Below are 22,128 nucleotides of genomic sequence, written 5' to 3' on the forward strand. Positions count from 1 at the left end.
TTTACACATAATTGTCCTAAAATTTCTCCTAACCCAAATATAAACTGTTGTTGCATAGTCTTATGATGACTCTTGATTGCAGTAGATTATAACATACCTTATCCTATGAATTTCTTTCAGTTTCCATTATATATCTGAAGTTTTGTATAGTATCTTTTTCCACAGGGAAAATGCTATTACAAACTGAGAGTTGCAGGTATTTAGACATATATTCCTGCTTAATCACTCCCAGGAACTTTATTGGTAATGTGTGCCGGCAGATTTCAAGTCACATATATACTTGTGCATTCACATGTGTATTGCTACCAAGCTATGCATTTAACATGTGAGGAAAAATACAAAAATTGGAAATTTGCATGTGAATCAAATTACCGTTTTTGAAAAATACGAGCATTATTGGAAATAAATGAAAAATAAATGAAAGTCATGCATTGTGGGACTTGCCCTATTCATTCAGTTGTGTTCTGTTCAATACAGTCATGAAGGACAACATTCAGTAATGTGAATTAAGTCAAAGCATAGGTACATTATCAGAGACAAGCCATTGTTAGAAATTAATTCTATAGATTTCTGTAATAATTAACCATCATTAAATTAAAGCTTGATGTTTGTATTTAAGACAAGCTAAAAGAAACATAATTTCATTCTTTTTGGTTCATAGTACATTCACAGCAAGGTACTTTGAATGATCACCTTTACTGTCCTCTGTCAGTGTCCTATCCACATATAGTAATTCTTCATCATTACAGGAAGAGGAGATCCCAAAATTGAAGATCAGTAGCTCATAAGTAAATATTATGAAATCATGATAAAAACTTAAAGTATATTTTTTGTAGTTTCTCTGTCTACATTATTTTTTAAAGAACTTGTAAGTTTGATGCCTAGGAAGATACCTGATTATTTGCTTCTTCTTCTTCTTCTTCTCTCTCTCTCTCTCTCTCTCTCTCTCTCTCTCTCTCTCTCTCTCTCTCTCTCTCCCTCCCTCTCCCTCTCTCCCCCTCTCTCCCCCTCTCTCCCCCTCTCCCTCTCCCGTCCCCTCTCTCTCCCGTCCCCTTCTCCCTCTTTTGCCATAGATGTTAACAAAAGAAATTAGAATACTGTTAAATTTATTGTTTGTTCAGTAACAGTGCTTGCAACACTTGTTGCAGTATACATTGTATAGATTGTATTTTGCAGTTTTTTAACTTAAAAATTATGAAGAAGCAAAATGATTTGCCTAATGAACATTCTTTTCTTTGTGCTCTGGAATAAGTATTTTCCTCAGTATGTAGCATATTATGCTAACTGAATTTAACCTCTGCAAGACATTTAATAACTAATTGTCATTTCTTACTATTTTTCAGTCCTACCAAGTAAACCTCCGGCTAACTGGCTTAATTTCACAGCTAGCAATGCTACCACACCCCTATTTACATGAGTACCTTTTAAATCCAACACTTCCAATTATAAAAGGTGTAGTAACGTTGTTTAAAGTTCTGCAACAAACAGCAGAAGAGTTAATATTAAAAATTTCTGAAATTGAGGATCATAAAGCCATTCTGAGCTCCACAAAGTTGTTCCTCCTGCAGGACAAAGAATATATAGTGTAAGTCATTTACTATATAACAATTTCTGTTTATCTTGATACTGTTGTTGTTATCTTTTGTTGAATGATTGGTTTGCTGCAGCTCTCCATGAAAACATTCTCATTTTTTACTAACTACTGCAACCTGCTTACTATAGTCAATCCTTTGTCTCCCAGTACGGTTTATACCCCCATATCTAACCGTCACCAGGTTGACTATTCCTTGAGCCTCAATATTTGTTATTGATCCTTTATTTTAGTTACATTGTGCCATAAATTTATTTTTTCCTCAATTCAATTCACTGTGCCTTTTCATTAGTTTGTTGAACAATCGATCTAATGTTCAGCATTCCTCAGCAACAATGTTTAAAAAATTTATATTCTCTTGTAGTCTGTACTGTTTTATCGTCTACATTTCACTTCTGTACAGGGCAAACATTGGAGACAAAAACTCCCAGAAATATTTCCTAACACTTAAATTTATAATGCAAGTTCAGATATATATCTTTTACAAACCTGCTTTTCATGCTATTACCAGCTTGCATGTCTCATTTAATCTGGTTACATTTCAGTAATCTTATTTTACATTTGTAGATATCCATCTTACAACCACACTTCATGACACTATCCATCCTATTTCATTCCAACTTTCAAGTCCATTGCTGCCTTTGACAGAATTACAAGTTACCGAAAAACCTCAAAGTCATAATTTGTTTCCTCCAAACTTTAATTCCCTTTCCAAATTCCTCCTTGGTTTCCTGTACTGCCTGCTCAATGTGCAGATTCAATAATTTTCCCTTTCATGTCCTTCAGATTTTATAATTGTAGTCTGGTTTCTGGACAAGAATGTTTTGGTCCAAGTATTTTATCACTGCTACTACCAGAATTTCAGATTGCAACCAAGTAAACATTATCAAAGGTTTCTCTACATCTATAAATGCTATAAACACATATTCGTCCTTCTTCAGTTCATCTTCTAAAATAAGTCATGTGGTCAGTATTGTTAAACATACTGCTACATTTTTCTGGAACCTAAACTTGTCTTCCCCAAGATCTGCATCTAGCAAACTTCTGTGAATAATTCTCATCAGTATTTTGCAGTCATGACTTGCTAAATTAATGCTACAGTAATATTCACATCAGTCAGCAACTGCCTTCTTAGAAATTGGAACTTTTTTTAAAGACCCTAGTTAAATTCAGTATGTCATGTGTTATCCAAGGAAATGTACTGGGCCTTGTCCTTTCCTTATTCGATCCACTGATACCTTCACTGTTTCTTCTCTCAAAGCTAACCATCAGTCTTCTTTTGTATTCCTTTTCTTTGTTACAGTCCATCGTCACCTAAGGCCCTCTTTGCAAGTTTGAAAAACTTCGGAATCTTTCATTTTATCCAGAGTCTGTTTCCTTAATTTCCAACCTTTCTGCCATTTTTCATAATTGGTAAATTATGGTCAGAGTCCATATCTGCCCCTCTAAATGCATTAAGTTTAAAATCTGGTATCCAAATATATTTTTTAACATGATATAATCTGTCAAAACAGGCACTGTCTCCAGGCCTCTTCTATGGATACATACAATCTTCTTTTAAGATTCTTAATCAAAATGTTAGTAATTAAATTGTGCTCTGCGCAAAAATGCACCAGGCAGCTTCTCATTTCATCTCTGTCCACTAGTCCATGTTCTCCTGCTGTTTTTCCTTCTATTCATTTTCCTGCTATTGATTTCCAGTCCCCCAACACAATTAAATTTTCATCTCCCTTACCAAACTGAAAATTTCTTTTATTTCATCATACATTTTTTCAGTTTCTGTATCGTCTGCGTAGCACTGCTGAGGTGGAACGACTCATGCATTACCTATATTGATTTTATGTTGATAACTCTGTGTTCAGCTGACTGAAACTCCTGTTCTTTCTGTCACCAGACTAATTTCTGCTACATATAACCTATCCATTTCTCTTTTCACACTCTGTAACCTACCTGTCTTATTAAGCAATCTGACATTCCAAGCTCCAATCCATAGATTGCCAGTATTTTTCACCCTTCCCCTCCTGATAACATAATCATTCTGAGTAGTCCCCACCCAGAGATCCAAATTGGGAGACTATTTTACCTCTGGAATACTTTACCAATTAGAATCCCATTGTTGCTAAACCGTGTAGTAGAGATACCTATGCTTGGGAAATATAAAGATGGTAGTTTCCCCGTGATTCCAGCTGATTAGATTAGATTAGATTAGATTTACTTTCATTCCAATTGATCCGTAGTGAGGAGGTCCTCCAGGATGTGGAACATGTCAGAAAAACAACAATACATGACAAATATTTAAACTAAAACAAATAAGCTAATGTACCATTCCACAGGTCCCAAGTGGAATGATCGTCATTTTTTAATGAACACTAAGAGTCATTTTACAAATACTATTGCACTGAATTTAAAATACTTGACACTACTTATTTTATTTCACTTGAGAAAATCTGGAGAATTTTTTACACTGTGCATGTGTGTAGATAACGATATGCTGTTGAGAAGTTATGGTGATTGAGTTAATTGTTCCATGTAAATATCTATGAGAAGCATATGTAATTCTGTATTGTTGCATGTATTAACTGCACAAAAGTTCTTTGTACAATCACCCTAAGTAAATTACTTTGTGTTTTTATTAACATGTGCAAATATAAAATAATAAGCTAGCTTAAGCATAATAACATTTTTAGGCACATATGTGTTTTATATACAGTAGGCCAGAGGAACTTCCTGACCAATTGAAATTGGCTGATTTCCAAATCCTTACTTCTTCTACATATTATTGTTATAAACTAAGGTATCCAGGCAATCCTAGCAGCCTGCTTCAGACGTTCTAAGTAGTTTCACTTCTACCTGTAGTACTGCCACTATTTTTCATTGCTACCAAATTAAATAGCAACAGTGCTCCAGCTATCACAAGAGGGCCACAGACACCAATGGGTGCAGAGTGAACCAAAAATCCTTGCATCAGATACAGCATACTAGCAATCTAGCACAATGGTGGGCTGACCACAGCAGCAGCAGACAAGTTGTCACATCTTCTGGCCACTGCCTTGTTTTGGTGTATGCAGTTGACTCAGTGCAACAAATGGGCATCGAACCTTTATAAATACCCATCATTTTCAGTAGATGTATTCGCAGTCTGGCTGCACCTACTGCGATTGGAGGTCCTCGCCAGGTGACGAGGCAACATGGTTTTCAGGATGGCACCACAGGCTTCACCACCAACAAGCTGTCTACTGGTTCTAAGTTCACTCCCTTGGACTTCGCAATTTTCAGCTGGTGGGCCACCTTGGGTTGAGTTAAGCAACAGCTGAGCTTCTGCCATAGAAGGCATTTGTTTGTGACCAGGGCAGTGCAACCACCCATCTGCCCTTACTTGTGCAGGCAAGCTCTGACACTGTACACCTCCACTTGCAGGGGTGGACACCACTGTTGGGGGCTGTCTTGTGCTAAAAGAATCAGGGTGGGCTTCCAATCTCCAGGTGCAGAAAGTACCACGTATTGGTTTCTCAAACAGCATCCCACATCAGCATTTCACAGGAAGATAGGAGAGCTACTAAAGAACCCTGGCCACTCTGATGGACTTATGAAGAACTTAAGTCAAGAGCACTTCGGTCACGCAAGTTTTATGGTCTGCCTAAAAAACAGAAAGATGACATAGCATTGAGACCAATTGTTAGTGCTCATGTCTCCCCTGCATACAAACTGGAAAAGTACTTAACTAAATTATTGGTATCCATAGTCGGCCACTGTAGACATTGTTTTAAGAACTCAGGAATGTGTGTTGATGCAATAAAGCAGATAAGGATAGGCACGAGTGAAGTTATAGTCAGCCTTGTTGTGGTCTCCCTGTTTATGAAGGTACCAGTGGAAGATAAATTAAAACTTTTGTCCACACATTTGTCCCCTAAAATTTCCCAGTAATTTTGGCACACTCTGATGACCACTCACTTTTTGTGCAGTGGAAATTATTGTGAAATGACTGATGGAACAGTAATGTGCTCACAACTCACCAGCCATAACGAATTTTTTTCGTGAAAGATTTTGAAGTATGAGCATTAAACAGTGCTCCCCTCCATTCATCCTACCTCTTCAGGTATGGTGTTGATACATTTTTAATCTTGGGTGATGGCAATGAGGTGCTGCAGCAGTTTGAGGACCATTTGAATGGTGTACATACTAACATAATATTTACAATGGAGGTAGAGAGGAACAGGAAGTTACCTTTCTTAGACATGTTGGTCAAATAGAAATCAAATGAACTACTCTGCCATTCTGTGTACAGAAAACCGAAACATCTAGGTCTGTACCTCAGCAGGTGTAGCTTTCACCATCCAGCTCAGAAGAGAGCTATATACTGAACACCTTAGTATGTAGAACGAGGACTGTTTTGCATAAGGACCACCCAGGACTTGAGATTAATCCTCTGATGAAGGTGTCCAGAAGCAATGGGTATTCTGTCTGCATTATTAGGTCAATGTTGCCGAAGAAACTAAGAAGCGACGCTGTTCAAGCAATCCAAGATGACAAACACATAGCATGACTTTCATTCTGCAGTGCAACAACTAATATGATAGGTAGAGTCCTAAAAAGGCAAAGAATCTTGGCCTGAAAGTGCCATGAATTTATAATATTCCTTGCGACTGTTGCAAAAGTTACATGGGCCTCACAGACTGTTGCTGCCCCCTGTGTTGAGTATTGGCAACACATCAAAAATAGGAATTTGGAAAAATCAGTGGTGCCAGGGCACAGGCTATTAAATAAACATAAGATTTTGTTTGTAAAAACAAGAATACTTGTGCATGCTGTTTTGTCAAAAACTGACATTTTGAGCCCATGGCTGTGTACAAAATATAGGTTGACTCTTACATAGAAGATTACAGCAACCAGCCACTTTTTACAATGCTATTTATTTGATTAGATATACTCATGCATTGAACTATTGAGACTCTGTGAGCAGGGAGTGACTGAAATTAGACTATGTGAAAACAACTTTAATAGTGACATCATCTGTGCCTTAAGTAATGGATGGAGCATTTGTGTGATAAGGAAAGAGCACAGATGAAGACTTCTCTCGCAGTATACCACCTTATGTGAGAGATGACACTGGGTGCGATGATGGATAGAGAATGCAGACATAATCTATTGAAATATAGGGCACAACCACAGTACACATCATTTGTGTGTGTCATCATGGTGGCATAGTCCAGCCAATCAGATTGGTATAAAAGTGGGAGCCTTGGCAGTTTCACAACAGTCAGGCTTAGCCCCTGATGATGATGATGATGATGATAGTGGCAACCATCAAAAGCTTTAGATTTTATCTGAATTTGAAATGGTGAGGACTCTATCACAAAAGACTTTTTAACCACAGCAGTATTCTATGTCTGATCAAAAAAATTATATTATTTATGGACTCTCCTTTACATACAACTATGATTGGTAGTGTTTCACTGTTTATAGAAAAAAATTAACAGTATTTTATTACATCACAATTTTGTTCTATAGGATCATCATACTTACTGCAAGCCATTCTGTACTCATCCCTGAAATTCTTGCATTGTGGATTGTATTTTACTTTCAGAAACGAGCTTTCTGATTTATTCATATGCACTGCATAGGCAAGTGTGAGGAGTTTACTGAGATAGGTAGCTATTACAGGTATTTATAAGCCTGATTCATCAACGATTTATGTCTAATCATTGTGCGTATGGTCATGTCCTGACTCCTAGTTACTGAAATTTTCTTTTAACATATTATATATATTGCAGTGCAATAAAGTGGCCAGGGTGGATGAAATTAAGTTGGAACTCATCAAATACAGTGGAATTTCAGGCCTTAAATGGGTACACAGGATAATTGAAATGGCGTGGGAGTCAGGACAGGTTCCATCAGACTGGACGAAAGCAGTAATCACACCAATCTTTAAACATGGAAATAGAAAAGATTGTAACTACAGAGGTATCTCTTTAATCAGCGTTGTGGGTAAAATCTTCCCAGGTATTGTTGAAAGGAAAGTGCAAGTATTAGTTGAGGACAAATTGGATGAAAATCAGTGTGGGTTTAGGCCTCTTAGAGGTTGTCAGGACCAGATCTTTAGCTTATGACAAATAATGGAGAAGTGTTACGAGTGGAACAGGGAATTGTATCTATGCTTTATAGATCTAGAAAAGGCATATGACCGGGTTCCTAGGAGGAAGTTATTGTCTGTTCTACGAGATTATGGAATAGGAGGCAAAGTTTTGCAAGCAATTAAAGGTCTTTACATAGATAGTCAGGCAGCAGTTAGAGTTGACGGTAAATTGAGTTCATGGTTCGGAGTAGTTTCAGGGGTAAGACAAGGCTGCAACCTGTCTCCACTGTTGTTCATATTATTTATGGTTCATATGTTGAAAACAATAAACTGGCTGTGTGAGATTAAGATATGTGAACACAAAATAAGCAGTCTCGCATATGCGGATGACTTAGTTGTGATGGCAGATTCGATTGAAAGTTTGCAAAGTAATATTTCAGAGCTAGATCAGAAATGTAAGGACTATGGTATGAAGATTAGCATCTCCAAAACGAAAGTAATGTCAGTGGGAAAGAGATATAAACAGATTGAGTGCCAAATAGGAGGAACAAAGTTGGAACAGGTGGACAGTTTCAAATACTTAGGATGCATATTCTCACAGGATGGCAACATAGTGAAAGAACTGGAAGCGAGGTGTAGCAAAGCTAATGCAGTGAGTGCTCAGCTACGATCTTAGTCTCTTCTGCAAGAAGAAAGTCAGTACCAAGACTAAGTTATCTGTGCACCGTTCAACCAACTTTGTTGTATGGGAGCGAAAGCTGGGTGGATTCGGGTTACCTTATCAATAAGGTTGAGGTTACGGATATGAAAGTAGCTAGGATGATTGCAGGCACTAGTAGATGGGAACAATGGCAGGAGGGTGTCCACAATGAGGAAATCAAAGAAAAACTGGGAATGAACTCTGTAGATGTAGCAGTCAGGGTGAACAGGCTTAGATGGTGGGGGCATGTTACACGCATGGGAGAAGCAAGGTTACCCAAGAGACTCATGGGTTCAGCAGTAGAGGGTAGGAGGAGTCGGGGTAGACCAAGGAGAAGGTACCTGGATTCGGTTAAGAATGATTTTGAAGTAATAGGCTTAACATCAGAAGAGGCATCAATGTTAGCACTGAATAGGGCATCATGGAGGAATTTTATAAGGGGGACTATGCTCCAGACTGAATGCTGAAAGGCATAATCAGTCTTAAATGATGATGATGATGATTTATGTGAGATTTGATCATTACACATCAAATAAAAGATACAATAAACAGCAGATAGGCATATACAAAAAGAGTTAAGTAGTAGAATGCCAGTCTCTCCCTCCCCCTCCCCCCCCTCTCTCTGTCTCTCTGAATAGGAAGAAGCAGAGAAGGAATGGGAAGGAAAGTGAGCAAGGAAACGGGATGGGAATGTGTCACTGGTGAGGTTGCCCTGGCACAGGCATGACGAGTTCCATGTGACACACGAGGTAGGGGAATAGTTGGAGATGAGGAGACAGAACAGAGGAAGAGGGAGACTCCTGGAGGAAAATGTGGGTGCAGATTGTTTGGTGAATTGAGGAAGAGGGGAGTGTGGGACAGTGACTGCTGGACATTGAGGTCATCAGGTTCAAATGATGTTTCGTGAAGACAGTTCCTAGTTATGTAATTCTGAGAAGCTGCTAATGGGACAGGGATCCAGATGGTACAGGTTATGAAGTAGCAGTTGAAAATGACCTTATTGTGCTCAGTAGTATGTTGTGCCACTGGATGGTCAACTCTTCTTGGCCACTATTGCAGTGCCCATTCAGTTGGGTGGAAAGTTGGTTGGTGGTTGTGCCCACATAGAATAATGTGCAAAAGTTACAGGACAACAGGTACATGAACGACTGCTTTTACAGGTGGCCTGCCTCTGGATAGTGTAAGATATGCTCGTGATGAGACTCGAACAGGATGTAGGATGTGGTGAGACTCGAACAGGATGTAGGATGTGGTGAGTGGGTGCACAGGACACATTTTGCATCTTGTTCTTTCACAGGTATAAGACTCTTGTGGCAGAGGGTTGGGGGTATGTGGGGCATAAGGTGAGATTCATTGACAAAATATGCTGATGAGAACAACATACTGTACTGTGGTATACTCGTGTATGTGTGTGTGTGTGAGTGAGTGAGTGAGTGAGAGAGAGAGAGAGAGAGAGAGAGAGAGAGAGAGAGAGACAGAGAGAGAGCAACCATCTGTTGGTGAATGATTGCCTTTACTCTGTTTTATTTCTTCTTCTCATCGTGGGATTCACATTAATGTAATAAGCAAAATGCCTTTTTTTTCAGGGATGAGAACAGTACTCTGTTTGAAGGATTCATTGTTCTTGAGGAATTCTGTAAGGAATTAGCAGCAGTTGTATTTGTCAAATACCAAAACTTCTCCTGAAGAAGTTACCTGATTAAATGTGGGAAATCAGACAGTGGAAACTTCAGGTGAAATGTAAGTCCAGAATGTGTTTCTTAAATTGTGTGTTACCATTTTGCATCATAATAAGGCAATTATGTATGATCTGCCATAAGTACAATGCTTAAAATCAGAATGTCCAAATTTAAATAAAAATAATAATAATTTTCTAAAAATACTGAGAAATTGTTATGGAAGATTATACTAAGAGAATACATCATTTCTCACTAATTAAGTGCTAACATAAACTTCATGTAAAAAAATGGAAGATTATACTAAGAGAACACATCATTACTCACTAATTAAGTGCTAACATAAACTTCATGTAAAAAGTAATTTTGGTATCATACACAAAAGTGAGATGATGTTAAAAGATCAAAAAGCCCAAAGAAGACATGAAAACAATAAAAAGATACAATAAAGGGAAATGAAAAAGTTACAAATTATATTGAAAAGAAACAGTGGAGCATAACTGGAGACAAATAATGCACTTAGTAGATACAATAAGTGATAAATAATACAGGCTGAAGAAAATACAGAAAGTCTAAATGCTAAAAAATATAAATCAAAACTAAGAAACAAAATGAACATTTTGAGACCTTAAAAAAGTCTTTTGCTCACACTCCTGCCCTCTTCATGCGTTTGATAATGATCACCGTGGATGATACAAATAAGACTAACTCTTTTCCTGTAGGTTATACTGTTACAATGATGTTACGATGCGATGTGCTGATCTCAGACTTATGGCACAATCAATGTCAAGATTCCAAACACTAAGTATTTTTCCCCTCAGCATATTAACCAGTAACTGGAAGCAATTCCACACATAATCGGTCATGTACAATTGTAAGACAACTACCGAACCATCTAAAGAGCACTTATCCAAGGTGGGTACAGAGAACATATCCTTCAGTTGTAACTGGTATACAGAAAACTTGTTCTTTGATAGCAGTTGTTGCCGGACATACAGACCATTTTCCTTATCTTCATGAGAATTTCTCTTATGTCTAAATTGCTGAAGCAACATAAAGTGGTGACTGTGGAACGAGAAGAATCCTCATTTACTACACTGTCCAGCCACAGTAATGTGACCACCTGTCAAAAGCCTGAATAACCACTTTTTTGCAGCGCAGACCACTGCAAGATGTGCAGGAAGAGAGTCAGTGAGGTTGTAGAAGTTTCCGATAGGGATATGGAGCCAGGTAAGCTCCAGGGATGTGCAGTGCAAAGAGACCAATTGAGATGGTCCCACAGATTCTTGATTGGGTTTAAATCCAGGGAATTTCATGGCTGGGGTAGTACAGGTAAATTGATCTTAGTGCTCTTTGAACTATGCACGTACACAGCAAGCTGTGTGAGAGTGGATTGTCCAGTTGGTGGATGCCACTGTGGTGAGGAGAAACAAAGTGCACTTAGGGGTAGACATGGTCTCCAAGTATACATGCATACTTTTGTTGATCCATTGTGCCTTCCAGAATGATGAGATTACCAAGGGAACACCATGAAAACATTCTCCAGACTCTAATGCTCTCTCCTGGTTGCTGCATGTTTGCTTCCAGATGTTTCATACTGCACACACCAATAGCCATTTGTCCAATGAAACATAAAATGTGATTCAACTGAAAAGTCCACCTGTCACCCTAAGTAGACGTCCAGCTGCGGTATTGGTATGCAACTTCCAGCCTTCATTGATAATGAACAGCAATCAGCGTGGGTGCACGAAAGGTGACTGCTGCGGTGACCCATAATTGCACGTCTGTTCACCAGCACACACCTCTGTAGCTGTCATTCATCTTTGTCATATGTTACACCACACTTTCCTTGGTTACGGTTTTATATACTGCCATTTCACCGAGCACAGTACCACAGTGGCGTGTGAACAATTAACAGGCTTAGTCATTTCGGAATTTCCTTCCTCCCTTGGCCCGAAAGCCAATGATCGTACTGTTTTGGATGGCAGATAAATCATTCCATTTCTGCAATATAACAATGACAGCACTGTTTTTTACATGTCCCCCATCCCCCTCCCAAGTGCTTTATATTCCTTCCACTACTAGTGCTGCCAGATGCTTTCTGTGAGTGGTTACTGCACTTTGACGTCGAACGTGGTGATGGCCACATTAATGTAACTGGACTGTGTGTAATGCTTGGACTTAGAAATGCTAATAAATCCTTGTGTTGTACAGAATTAAACATGTAATGTATTCTTTCATTTACAGAAGACCTATGAGCAGCTCTGTTGCTTGTTGTGGTCTTCAGTCCGAAAATGCAATTCTTCCCACTAGTTTTTCCCATGCAAGGCTCTTCATCTCTATTTAAATACACAACCAACATTTATTTGAACCTGCTTACTGTATTCATTGTCAAGTTGTGCCATAAATTTCTTTTTTCCACATTTCCATTCAGTACCTCTGCATTAGGTAATCAGTCTAGCCATATTATCTTCAGCATTCTTCTGTAGTATTACATTTTAAAAGCTTCTAATGTCTCCTAGTCTGAACTGTTTATTGTCCACATTTCCCTTCCATACAAGACTTCACTCCAGACAGGTACTTCCAGAAAATACTTCTGAACACATTGACATTAAGTGTTAACAAATTCTCTTTTTCAGGAATTCTTTCTGTGCTATAGCAAGTCTGAATTATATATTTTCTTTACTTCAACCATCGTCAGTTATTTTACTGGCCAAACAGCAATATTCATCTACTACTTTTACTATCTCATTTCCTAATCTAATACTACTTTTGTTGGTATTCATCTTATAAAAAAAGTTTCCGGAAACTATCCATTCCACCCATCTCCTCTGCAAACCCCTCTGCCATCTGTGACAGAATTACAATGTCATTGACAAACCTCAATGTTTGTCCTTCTCCATGAACTTTAAATCCATTATGACATATGTCCCTTGTTTCTTTATTCTTGCTTAGTGTACATATTGAACAACATTGGGGACAGGGTAAAGTCCTATCTCATCTCCTTCACAACCACTGCTTCCTTTTCATGTCCTTCAATTGTTTTAACAGCAGTCCAGTTTTTGTACAAGTTGTAGATAATATTTTGCTTCCTGTATTTTATGCCCATTACCTTCAGAATTTCAAAGAGTGTAGTCCAGTCAGAACCATCAAACCTTTCTCTAAATCTACAAATGCTATAAACATAGGTTTGCCATTCTTCCTTTCTTCAACCTTATGTGTTCCTACATTTCTCCAAAAATCCAAACTGATGTTCCCTGTGGTCAGGCCAGACCAGCTTTTTCATTCTTCTGTAAATAATTTGTCAGTGTTTTGCAACCTTGACTTTTCAACTGACAGTTTGATAATATGCACTCCTTCCAGCACCTTCCTTCTTTTTTTAATTATTTCATTCATCTTGAAGTCTGAGGGTGTTTAACTTGTCTCACAGATCTTGTAAATGAGGTGGAATAGTTTTGTGATGGCTGGGTGTTCCAGTGACTTCAATGGTTCTGATGGAATGTAATTTGCAAATTGCGTGTGGCAAAACTAGCCTCCAAAGACACCATTGTCAAATTTTACAGAAGGAAAATTATCTGTTTTTGAGTATTAGAGCCATACTCCTTGGAATGCCGTGTACAGTAAGGCATTCAGTATACAGGACTATATTGAATGATTCATTAGTTTTCAAAGCTGTATATGTTTGGAAGTATTACACATACAAATTTGATTGATGCATTGAAAGAACCATAAACTCGCCAAGTTTGCATTTTTCACTCTACAAATGTTCTCTGAGTGCCCCTCTGTTCACGTGACACAGGTCCTGAGACTGAAGTTTGTTCCATTCCTTATCCAGGAATATCCTGTCAATGATTACCACTGCAGCATTGACACATTCTCAGAGCCATTCCAGTTTTCTTGGCAATGGGGGTACATAAACACAGACCTTAATATATGACGAAAGGAAAAAAGATCACAAGGCGTTAAGTCACACGACCTGGGCAGCCAAGGGAACAGAGCCACATCATCTTCACCACTACGCCCAATCCAGTGATGCATAAGTTCATCATTCAGGAGGATGGAGCAGGGAGTATGGCAGGGCAGATGATACCATTGTACGACACAGTTTAGGATATATGATGTCATAATCACTGAGATGCATGAAAAACTGCCACACCATGCTTGAAATTTTAATTTATTATGTTGTTACTAGTAACTCTACTAACATCACACTTTGCAGACACCATTCAAATATATCACTGAATGTACATGCAAAATTATGTCATTGTACAACACAGTTTAAGAGATGTGATGTCATGAAGACTGAGCTGCATGAAAACAGAACTGCAGGATGAAATCTGCTACAGATACAGGTGAAATATGTATACAAATACGTGACAGATACATTAAATACATGTGATGTGTGTGGACTCTAGCAAAGCAGCAGCTGAAAGGCTCCTCCTAAACCCTTGGACTGTTTTCAGTTACAATTGGTACACATATTACTTACTATCTGGAAAGAAATACTGTGGGATTAGAACCACGACCCTGCTAATGCGATGGGGTGGTAACTTGATGATTGAGGGAGAAGGTTGGTAGGAGGAGATGGGCAGAGACAGGAGGAGGAGATGGACAAAGAGAGGGGGGGATGAGGAAACTGACAGGGAGAGGAGGGAGGAGGAGGAGGGGATGAACCGAGAGGGGGAGGAGGAGATTGACTTAGAGAGAGTGAGGAGATAACTTGGAGGGAGGGAGGAGGAGATGGACATTGAGGAGGGAAGCAGGTGATGGACAGAAAGAGGGGGAGGAGCAGATATACAGAGAGAAGGGCAGGGGGAGATGGATAGAGGGGAAAGGAGGAGATTACTAACAGAATACTGGAACAAATACATTCCTGGGCAATGCCAAGTACACATGTAGAACTTAATATAACTCTACATACCTGGCAATGCCAGGTCAACAGCAAGTACATAATATAACTCTACAGAAACTTCTGTTCAATGGTTTTATACTAAACTATGTATGTTTGTTAAAAGTTTAACTTTGGGTCTCTGGATTTCAGATATATAGATAGATATTCAGTGATCACAGGCCCTGCAGACCACGTGCTGCTTCCACAAACTGCCTCCATTCCTTCCTGTTTTGTGCCCGTTTCCACCAGACCAGGTGTTTTCAATTTCCAGGGCTGCTAGGTCCTTTGCCAGGTCGTCCATCCAGCGCTGCCTTGGTCATCCAATAGGGCGTTTGGTTTCCCCGCTAGTGCCATCTTTGCCTGTCTTCCATCTGGCATAGGGGCTACATGGACCACCCATTGTATTCTTTTGCTCTTTATCTTCTGTAGGATAGTTGGTTGTCCATCACAAGGTAGAAGCATCTAATTCTTTGCCTATCCTTCTCAAAAACAGAACTTTAATTATGCACCTAAATGTACAATCAATCAAAAACAAAATAGATGAAATTGATGTGTTCCTAAGTTCAAACCCATGTCATGTTTTCTGTGTAAATGAACACTGGCTCACACAAGCTGAAATTGCCCTGTATACCCCAGAAGGATTTGAATTAACAAGCTCATATTGTAGAACCAAAAGCAGTCATGGAGGAGTCGCTATTTTTATAAAGAGAAACTTTAACATTGAATATGTAGCACAAAAAGTCGATCATTGTTGCAAAGAGCAAACTTTTTGAAATTGCTGCATTATTCCTTCCCAAACTTAAATTAGTGATCATCTCTATTTATCGCACTGATAGTCATCAGTTTATTGACCAAATGGAGACTTTAAATAAGTACCTGCTGGTAAAATACAGACACCACAAGATAGCATACATTGGTGACATTAATATAGACATACGACTAAAAACACCAACTGTCACCCACTTTCAAAACATGTTAAGGTCTAACAACTTGTACTGTATGAATAACAAGCCAACCAGATTAGATGCCTGCCTAGATAACGTAATCTCCAATTTGACAAAAGACGAGTGTCAGTACGGAGTGATAAATCCAGTTCTATCTGACCATGACAGCCTATGGCTAATGGTCAACTGTGAAAACTATCCTATTCAGCAACCTGAACACATTAAGAGAATCAGATTATTATATCCTGACAACATTACAAAGTTAAGGCAAAAATTATCAGAAGTTGAGTGGGACAGAGTATATAATTGTAATAACAACGATAATGCTTTTAACTTATTCGTGAACATACTAACGAGCTTAGTTCAAAACTGTTGCCCACAAATAATCAAAAAGATGAAAATAGATGGTGCACCAAATAGAAAAAAGAAGCACAACTGGTTCACTCCTGAACTGCATGACCTGAGAAACACACTTATTGCCCTACATAAAATGGCTAAAACTGGTAACCTAGAATCAAAGCAGAGGTATAAAGAAGCCAGGAAGAATTATAGAACTGAAATACAGACAGCAAAGCACAGAGCCAATGATGCTTTCATTGAAAACTCCAGCAACAAATGCAAAGCAGCCTGGCAGGTAATAAACAAAATAGCAGGGAAGCATAAAAACAGACAAGAAATTCTAATAGTGCCAGAAAACTTAAATGAATTTTTTGTTAACAGTACTAAGTTCGAAGCTACTGCTACCTCTGCACCAGATGATGCAACTTCTGAAAGTTTTACCTACAACATTCCTGACCTAAATAACTTATCCATTAAATGGAAACAGGTGACCTGCCAAACTGTATACAAAGTCGTCACAAACCTACATGGCTCATACAGTGAAGATCTCTATGGCATCTCCAACACCATCTTGAAACAAATAATTGACATTATTGTTGCCCCTCTTACCTTTCTGATCAATAGTACTCTTACAGCTGGAAAATTTCCTTAGGTCCTGAAGGCTACTATTGTTATCCCAATCTATAAGAAAGGAGAAAAAAACAAACCTGAAAGTTACTGTCCAATATCCCTCATACCTATATTATCCAAGATGATAGAACGCTGCATTAAAACACAACTTTGCAACTACTTTGCTGAACAAAATCTTTTTTCCTCCTCGCTCTTTGGTTTTGGGCCAGGCTTGTCTACAATAAATGCAGTAGAAACTCTTGTGACAGACATACTTGATGGCTTTGAAAACAATTCCATCACTTGTGCTGTACTACTAGATCTGAGTAAAGCATTTGATACTGTATCCCATGAAATACTAATAAATAAACTAGAGTGCTATGGTGTCAAAAATAATGAACTGGCATTAATCAGATCATACCTGACAAACAGAACTCAGGTAGTTATAGTAAATAGCCAGCAATCAAATGCCCTACCAGTAGTAAGAGGCGTGCCACAAGGCTCAGTGCTTGGACCTTTTCTCTTCCTGGTATACATGAATGACTTGCCTACTTTCATGCTTCACAAGTCAATAATATATCCTGACGACACAACCCTGATTACCTCAGATAACAAATTGGAGGAAGTGAAGAAACAAACAAAAGTAATGCTTGAAAAGTCTGCCATATGGCTCCACAGTAACAAGCTGATACTCAACAGTAGCAAGACTGAAACTACGTATTTCTTCTTGCACAATCTACAGGAAAAATTAAATGAGTCTGACTCTGTAAGACTTCTAGGAATCCACATGGACCCGAAATTAACATGGAACACCCACACAGAACTGTTATATACCAGACTGTCTAGAGTAGTCTTTTTGTTAAGGAAACTAAAAACATTAGTTAGCAGAAAACAATTTTTATCTTCTTATTATGCCTTCTTTGAATCTCACTTACAGTACGGAATAAAATTATGGGGCAACTCAACTGGTGCTCGGACAGTGTTCATGTGGCAGAAGAAAGCAATTAGGGCAATTACAGGTATTAAAAGCCAAGAATCATGTCGAAAGCACTTTAAGGAACTTAACATCACCTTCTCTGTATATAAAAACGTGTCTTCTTTCCATAAAAAAACAAATACATACCTTACCTTCCAGAACAGGTGTTCATTCACATGATACCAGATATAAAAACAATCTTGATGTAGACTTTACTAGGCTTTCTAAGGTCCAAAGTAGCTTTAAGCAAACAGGATTAAAACTATATAACAAGTTACCACAATCACTGAAAGACCTACAAGGTGATGGTTTCAAGAAGCAGCTGCACAAATTGTTAGCTGATAAGTGTATCTATGATGTAAAGGAATTAGAATGTAGGAGAGAGTGAGAGTAACTATGATGTAAAGGAATTGGAATGTAGTAAAGAGTAACTATGATGTTAAGGAATTGGAATGTAGTAGAGAGTAACTATGATGTTAAGGGATTATAATGTAGAGAATAACTCTTTATCCTCATGTAATGTAATCTGAATGTACATAGTTTCCCAATTTTAGATTCACTATCAAATGTAATGTCAAAACTGTCTATTTCAACAAATGTTGGCTAATGACAAGTAATAAATAAATAAATAAAAAGATAGATTTCCTCGTTCTTCCTCCTCCTCCAGTCTCCATTGTCTAAAACTGGTCCCCATATCTTCCTCATTACTCGTCTTTCAAATATTAATAGTTTTTCCCTTTCTTACTTAGTCATGCTCCATGTTTCTGAACTGTACATTACTGCTGGGCATATCACTGTGTTGTAGATTTTCATCTTCATGTTCACTGAGATCGATTTAGAGCCAAGCGTCTCTCTGAGGGTTTGCATGTATTTCGTTCCCACTGCTATTCTTTCCTTGATGTCCATTTTTATGTTGTTGTCCGTGGTAAACCACGATCCCAAGTATTTGAACTGGTCTTCTCTCTTGAACCTCTTGCCGTCTATCTCAAGAAATTCTATCTGCTCTTGTCTTCTTCCTAATTGCATCAACTCTGTTTTGTCTCGATTCACTTTGAGCCCTACCTTCTGTGCATAATTGTCCATTTTCTGGTACATTTCTTTCAACTCGTGCTTTGATTCACTTAATAGTACTATGCCATCTGCATATGCGAGACAATTGAAGTTACCGTCCGTCTCTACTCCAGCCGACTCTTGTTGCCTACACTCTTTTATTACTTTCTCTAAGATGACGTTGAACAGAACTCATGAGAGAGCATCCCCTTGTCTGAGGCCTGTCTCAATCTTGAATGTTTCTGATGTGGCTCCTCAGAAACCTACTGCTGCCTTTGACCCTTCCATACAAGCTTGCACCATTCTCACTAGCTTCTCAGGGATTCTGAAGTCCCGCATTGCATTGTATAGGCTATTTCTGTGGATGCTGTCATACACATGTTGAAAATCGACAAACAGGCTGTAGATATCTTTATCATATTCCCAATGTTTTTCAAACAATTGTCTTAGTGTGAAAATGTGATCTATTGTTGATTGGTTTGGTTAAAATTCAGCTTGGTACCCCTGTATGTTGTTCTCTATGAATGGTTACAATTTTCTGAGGATAATGATGGACAGCACCTTATAAGTTACATTCAACAAGCTGATTCCTCTGTAGTTACCGCATTCCATTTTGCTTCCCTTCTTGTATATTGGGCATATTATAGCCAATTTCCATTCTTCTGGCAGTGTCTCCTTCTCCCATATCAACTGGATCAGTTTATATATCTATAAATGTAAGCTCTCACCTCCCTCCTTGATTAATTCTGATGTTATTCCGTCCTCCCCTGTGGCTTTGTTGTTTCTGAGTCCTTTGATTGCGATTTTCACGTCTTCTTCACTAACTTCCCATTCTTCTTAATCTTTCCTTTCCTCGGTAGTGTTTGCAGGTAATATCTCATCTTGGTCTGGGCGATTCAACAGTTCTGAGAAGTATTCTTTCATCTTTCTACAATTCTTTCCTTGTCATTTATCAAGTTGCCATTCTTATCTATAATGAAAAAAGTTGGGCTCTGAAATCCAAGTTTCCAATTTTTTATGTATTGGAAGAATTGCCTTGAGTTCTTGTTTTGCCTCTCTGCCTCAACGTGTTCTAGCAAACTGGTTAGATATATTCTCTTCTCAACTCTTAGGATTCGCTTTGTCTCCCTTCTGATGTTGATAAAATATTCCCTTTGCTGCTCATTCTCCCTGTCAGCTAGCCACTTCTCTCTCATCTTCCTTCTCTTTTCTGTAGCCTTCTGGCATGTCTGTAGATACGCTTTCACCTGTGTGAGACGAGTTTGGCTATCGCGGCAATGTTTGCCGTGCAGCAAACGATGGCCACATTGAACAGTTATCACATTTCTAATTATTAAATAATTATTAAACATTAATTAATTACAAATTATCAAATTTATTAAATTGATATCAAACATTATGAAAAAACTTTGAAACTGCCTTTTTTCATTGGTATAAAGCTTGTACATTTTGGATTTGTACTTGAATAAGTACGAAGTTTTGAAAATGGGTCCATCATTTAGAATGACCCTCTAGAGTACATTACATTACCTCCACAAATATGATGTGAAGTATATTTTAAATACATTTATTTGCAATAGAAAACTATACCTTACATATTGAAGTGTCAGCATGCTTTTTATTTGTTTTAGTTCACAAATGCTACCTTGTTAGTTTTACCGTTTAACATTTACACAGGTATTATATTGATCAAAGAATAAAGTTAAACTTGGAATAATAATTTCAAATACTGTGACTGTATATTCATGTGTGTATATTGGAGGGATGGGAGAGAGGGCTGTAAGTGTAGAGATTAGTTATGCCAAAATAAACCAGTGTACTGTTATCAGGAATACATGTATTTGATTTGTTTAACAAATTCATGTGTATTTTATTGTGCATTTATTTTCAAGTATGTAGAACTTGTTGATTTAATAATTTAGGGTTTTTGCTGTGCTACCTGGTATGAAGGAAAAAAAAACTGTAAATTTATATTCGATGCTAGCAAATTTCTGTTTTTCAGAAATGCTTTTCTTGCCTCTGCCGATCTGGATTTTATTTCCTCTCTATTTCAACTATCATTAGTTTTTCTACTTAGCAAATACCAAAATACCTCTACTGTTCCAGAAACTCATCTATTAGCATCGTAAACTACATGTATTTACACCACCAGTTATGACAGTGCCATACTGTAGCTTTGTGAATGTTTTGCAAATACTGGAACATTTATTTGTTCTTTCAATGTACAATTCTGCTTCATAATTATTGACATACTTTGCTGATGCATCACAAAAAATTAGCTTCGCCACTTTTGGTTTGTAAAATATTTTTCAATCACAGAACATATTAGAGACTTGCTTAGTTGTAGAAAATATAAATATCTAAATTAATTGGTTTGCCAAAATAGTATTGTTTATGCTCCAAATTTAAAATATCATGCAATAATATTCTGTGACAAAACTCATTAAGTGTGTCTGTAGTATGCTATTTGTAGTGCAGTACATTCATACTGCAAAGCTAGAAAATGTGAATTCATTGTAACAATGTTTTTGTACTTGATCCTTGTGAATAACTTTGAAAAATGTTCTCAATTTCAGAGACGATGGCATGCCTTCCAAAAAGTTCTGTGATGAATCCACCTTGCCAGCAAGAAAACTGCCTTTTGCTTTAAATGTTGATTCACTGATGTTAGATAGTGTTTGTAAATAAACATATTCTTTTTTTCAATGTCCTGTGTGTGGTTGACTACTACATATTCTCACTTTAATACAAAACAACAGTCCAACAGGCAGTATTATAACAGTTTGCATACCGAATCTTATTTAATAGTAAAAACAAATTATGGAAAGTTCAGTTTAGAATATCAACTATTATGAAAATGGTAGACTGCCACACATTGAGCTTTTGGGCAAAGCATTCTTCAGAAAAGAAGGGAACACCACACATTCAAACAAGCGGGAACACATCAGGCAGACATGATCGCTATACCGCTGGACTGCAACTATTGTGTTGAACAAAATCAGCAAGCCTGAGAGGAGCAGAGAAGGGGGAGGGGAGTGAGAGGGGAGTGGAAAAGGAGAGGAGCAGAGAGGGGAATAGGCTGGTGGGTACAGTGGCAAAGAGCGACACACAGTTAGGGTGAAGGGTGTGAATTGGGTGGAAATTATAGAGCAGAAGGGCGGAAACTGTTGATTGGAGTGTATGGGGACAGTAGGTTCTTAGATTGAGGCCAAGATAATTTCGGGAGTGGAGAATGCGTTGTCAGGATAAATCCTAGCCGTGCAAGCCGTGCAGTTCAGA

The 22,128-nt window shown here is 38.1% G+C and overlaps 1 protein-coding gene across 3 annotated transcripts in view; it reads left to right on the forward strand.

Moving 5' to 3' along the window:
• Window positions 1–21,555, forward strand: part of LOC124613134 (FHF complex subunit HOOK interacting protein 2A-like) — a 196,579-nt gene extending 175,024 nt beyond the window's left edge. For all 3 annotated transcript variants that reach the window (XM_047141750.1, XM_047141751.1, XM_047141752.1), the window contains 3 exons: window positions 1,344–1,585; window positions 9,951–10,104; window positions 21,426–21,555. In XM_047141750.1, coding sequence (XP_046997706.1) covers window positions 1,344–1,585; window positions 9,951–10,050 — 342 coding nt within the window. In that variant the 3' untranslated portion in view covers window positions 10,051–10,104; window positions 21,426–21,555. The remainder of the gene's footprint in view (window positions 1–1,343; window positions 1,586–9,950; window positions 10,105–21,425) is intronic.
• Window positions 21,556–22,128: the final 573 nt, after the last annotated feature.

The sequence above is a fragment of the Schistocerca americana genome, chromosome 4 (assembly GCF_021461395.2).
Source record: "Schistocerca americana isolate TAMUIC-IGC-003095 chromosome 4, iqSchAmer2.1, whole genome shotgun sequence".
Taxonomy (NCBI): Eukaryota; Metazoa; Arthropoda; class Insecta; order Orthoptera; family Acrididae; genus Schistocerca; species Schistocerca americana.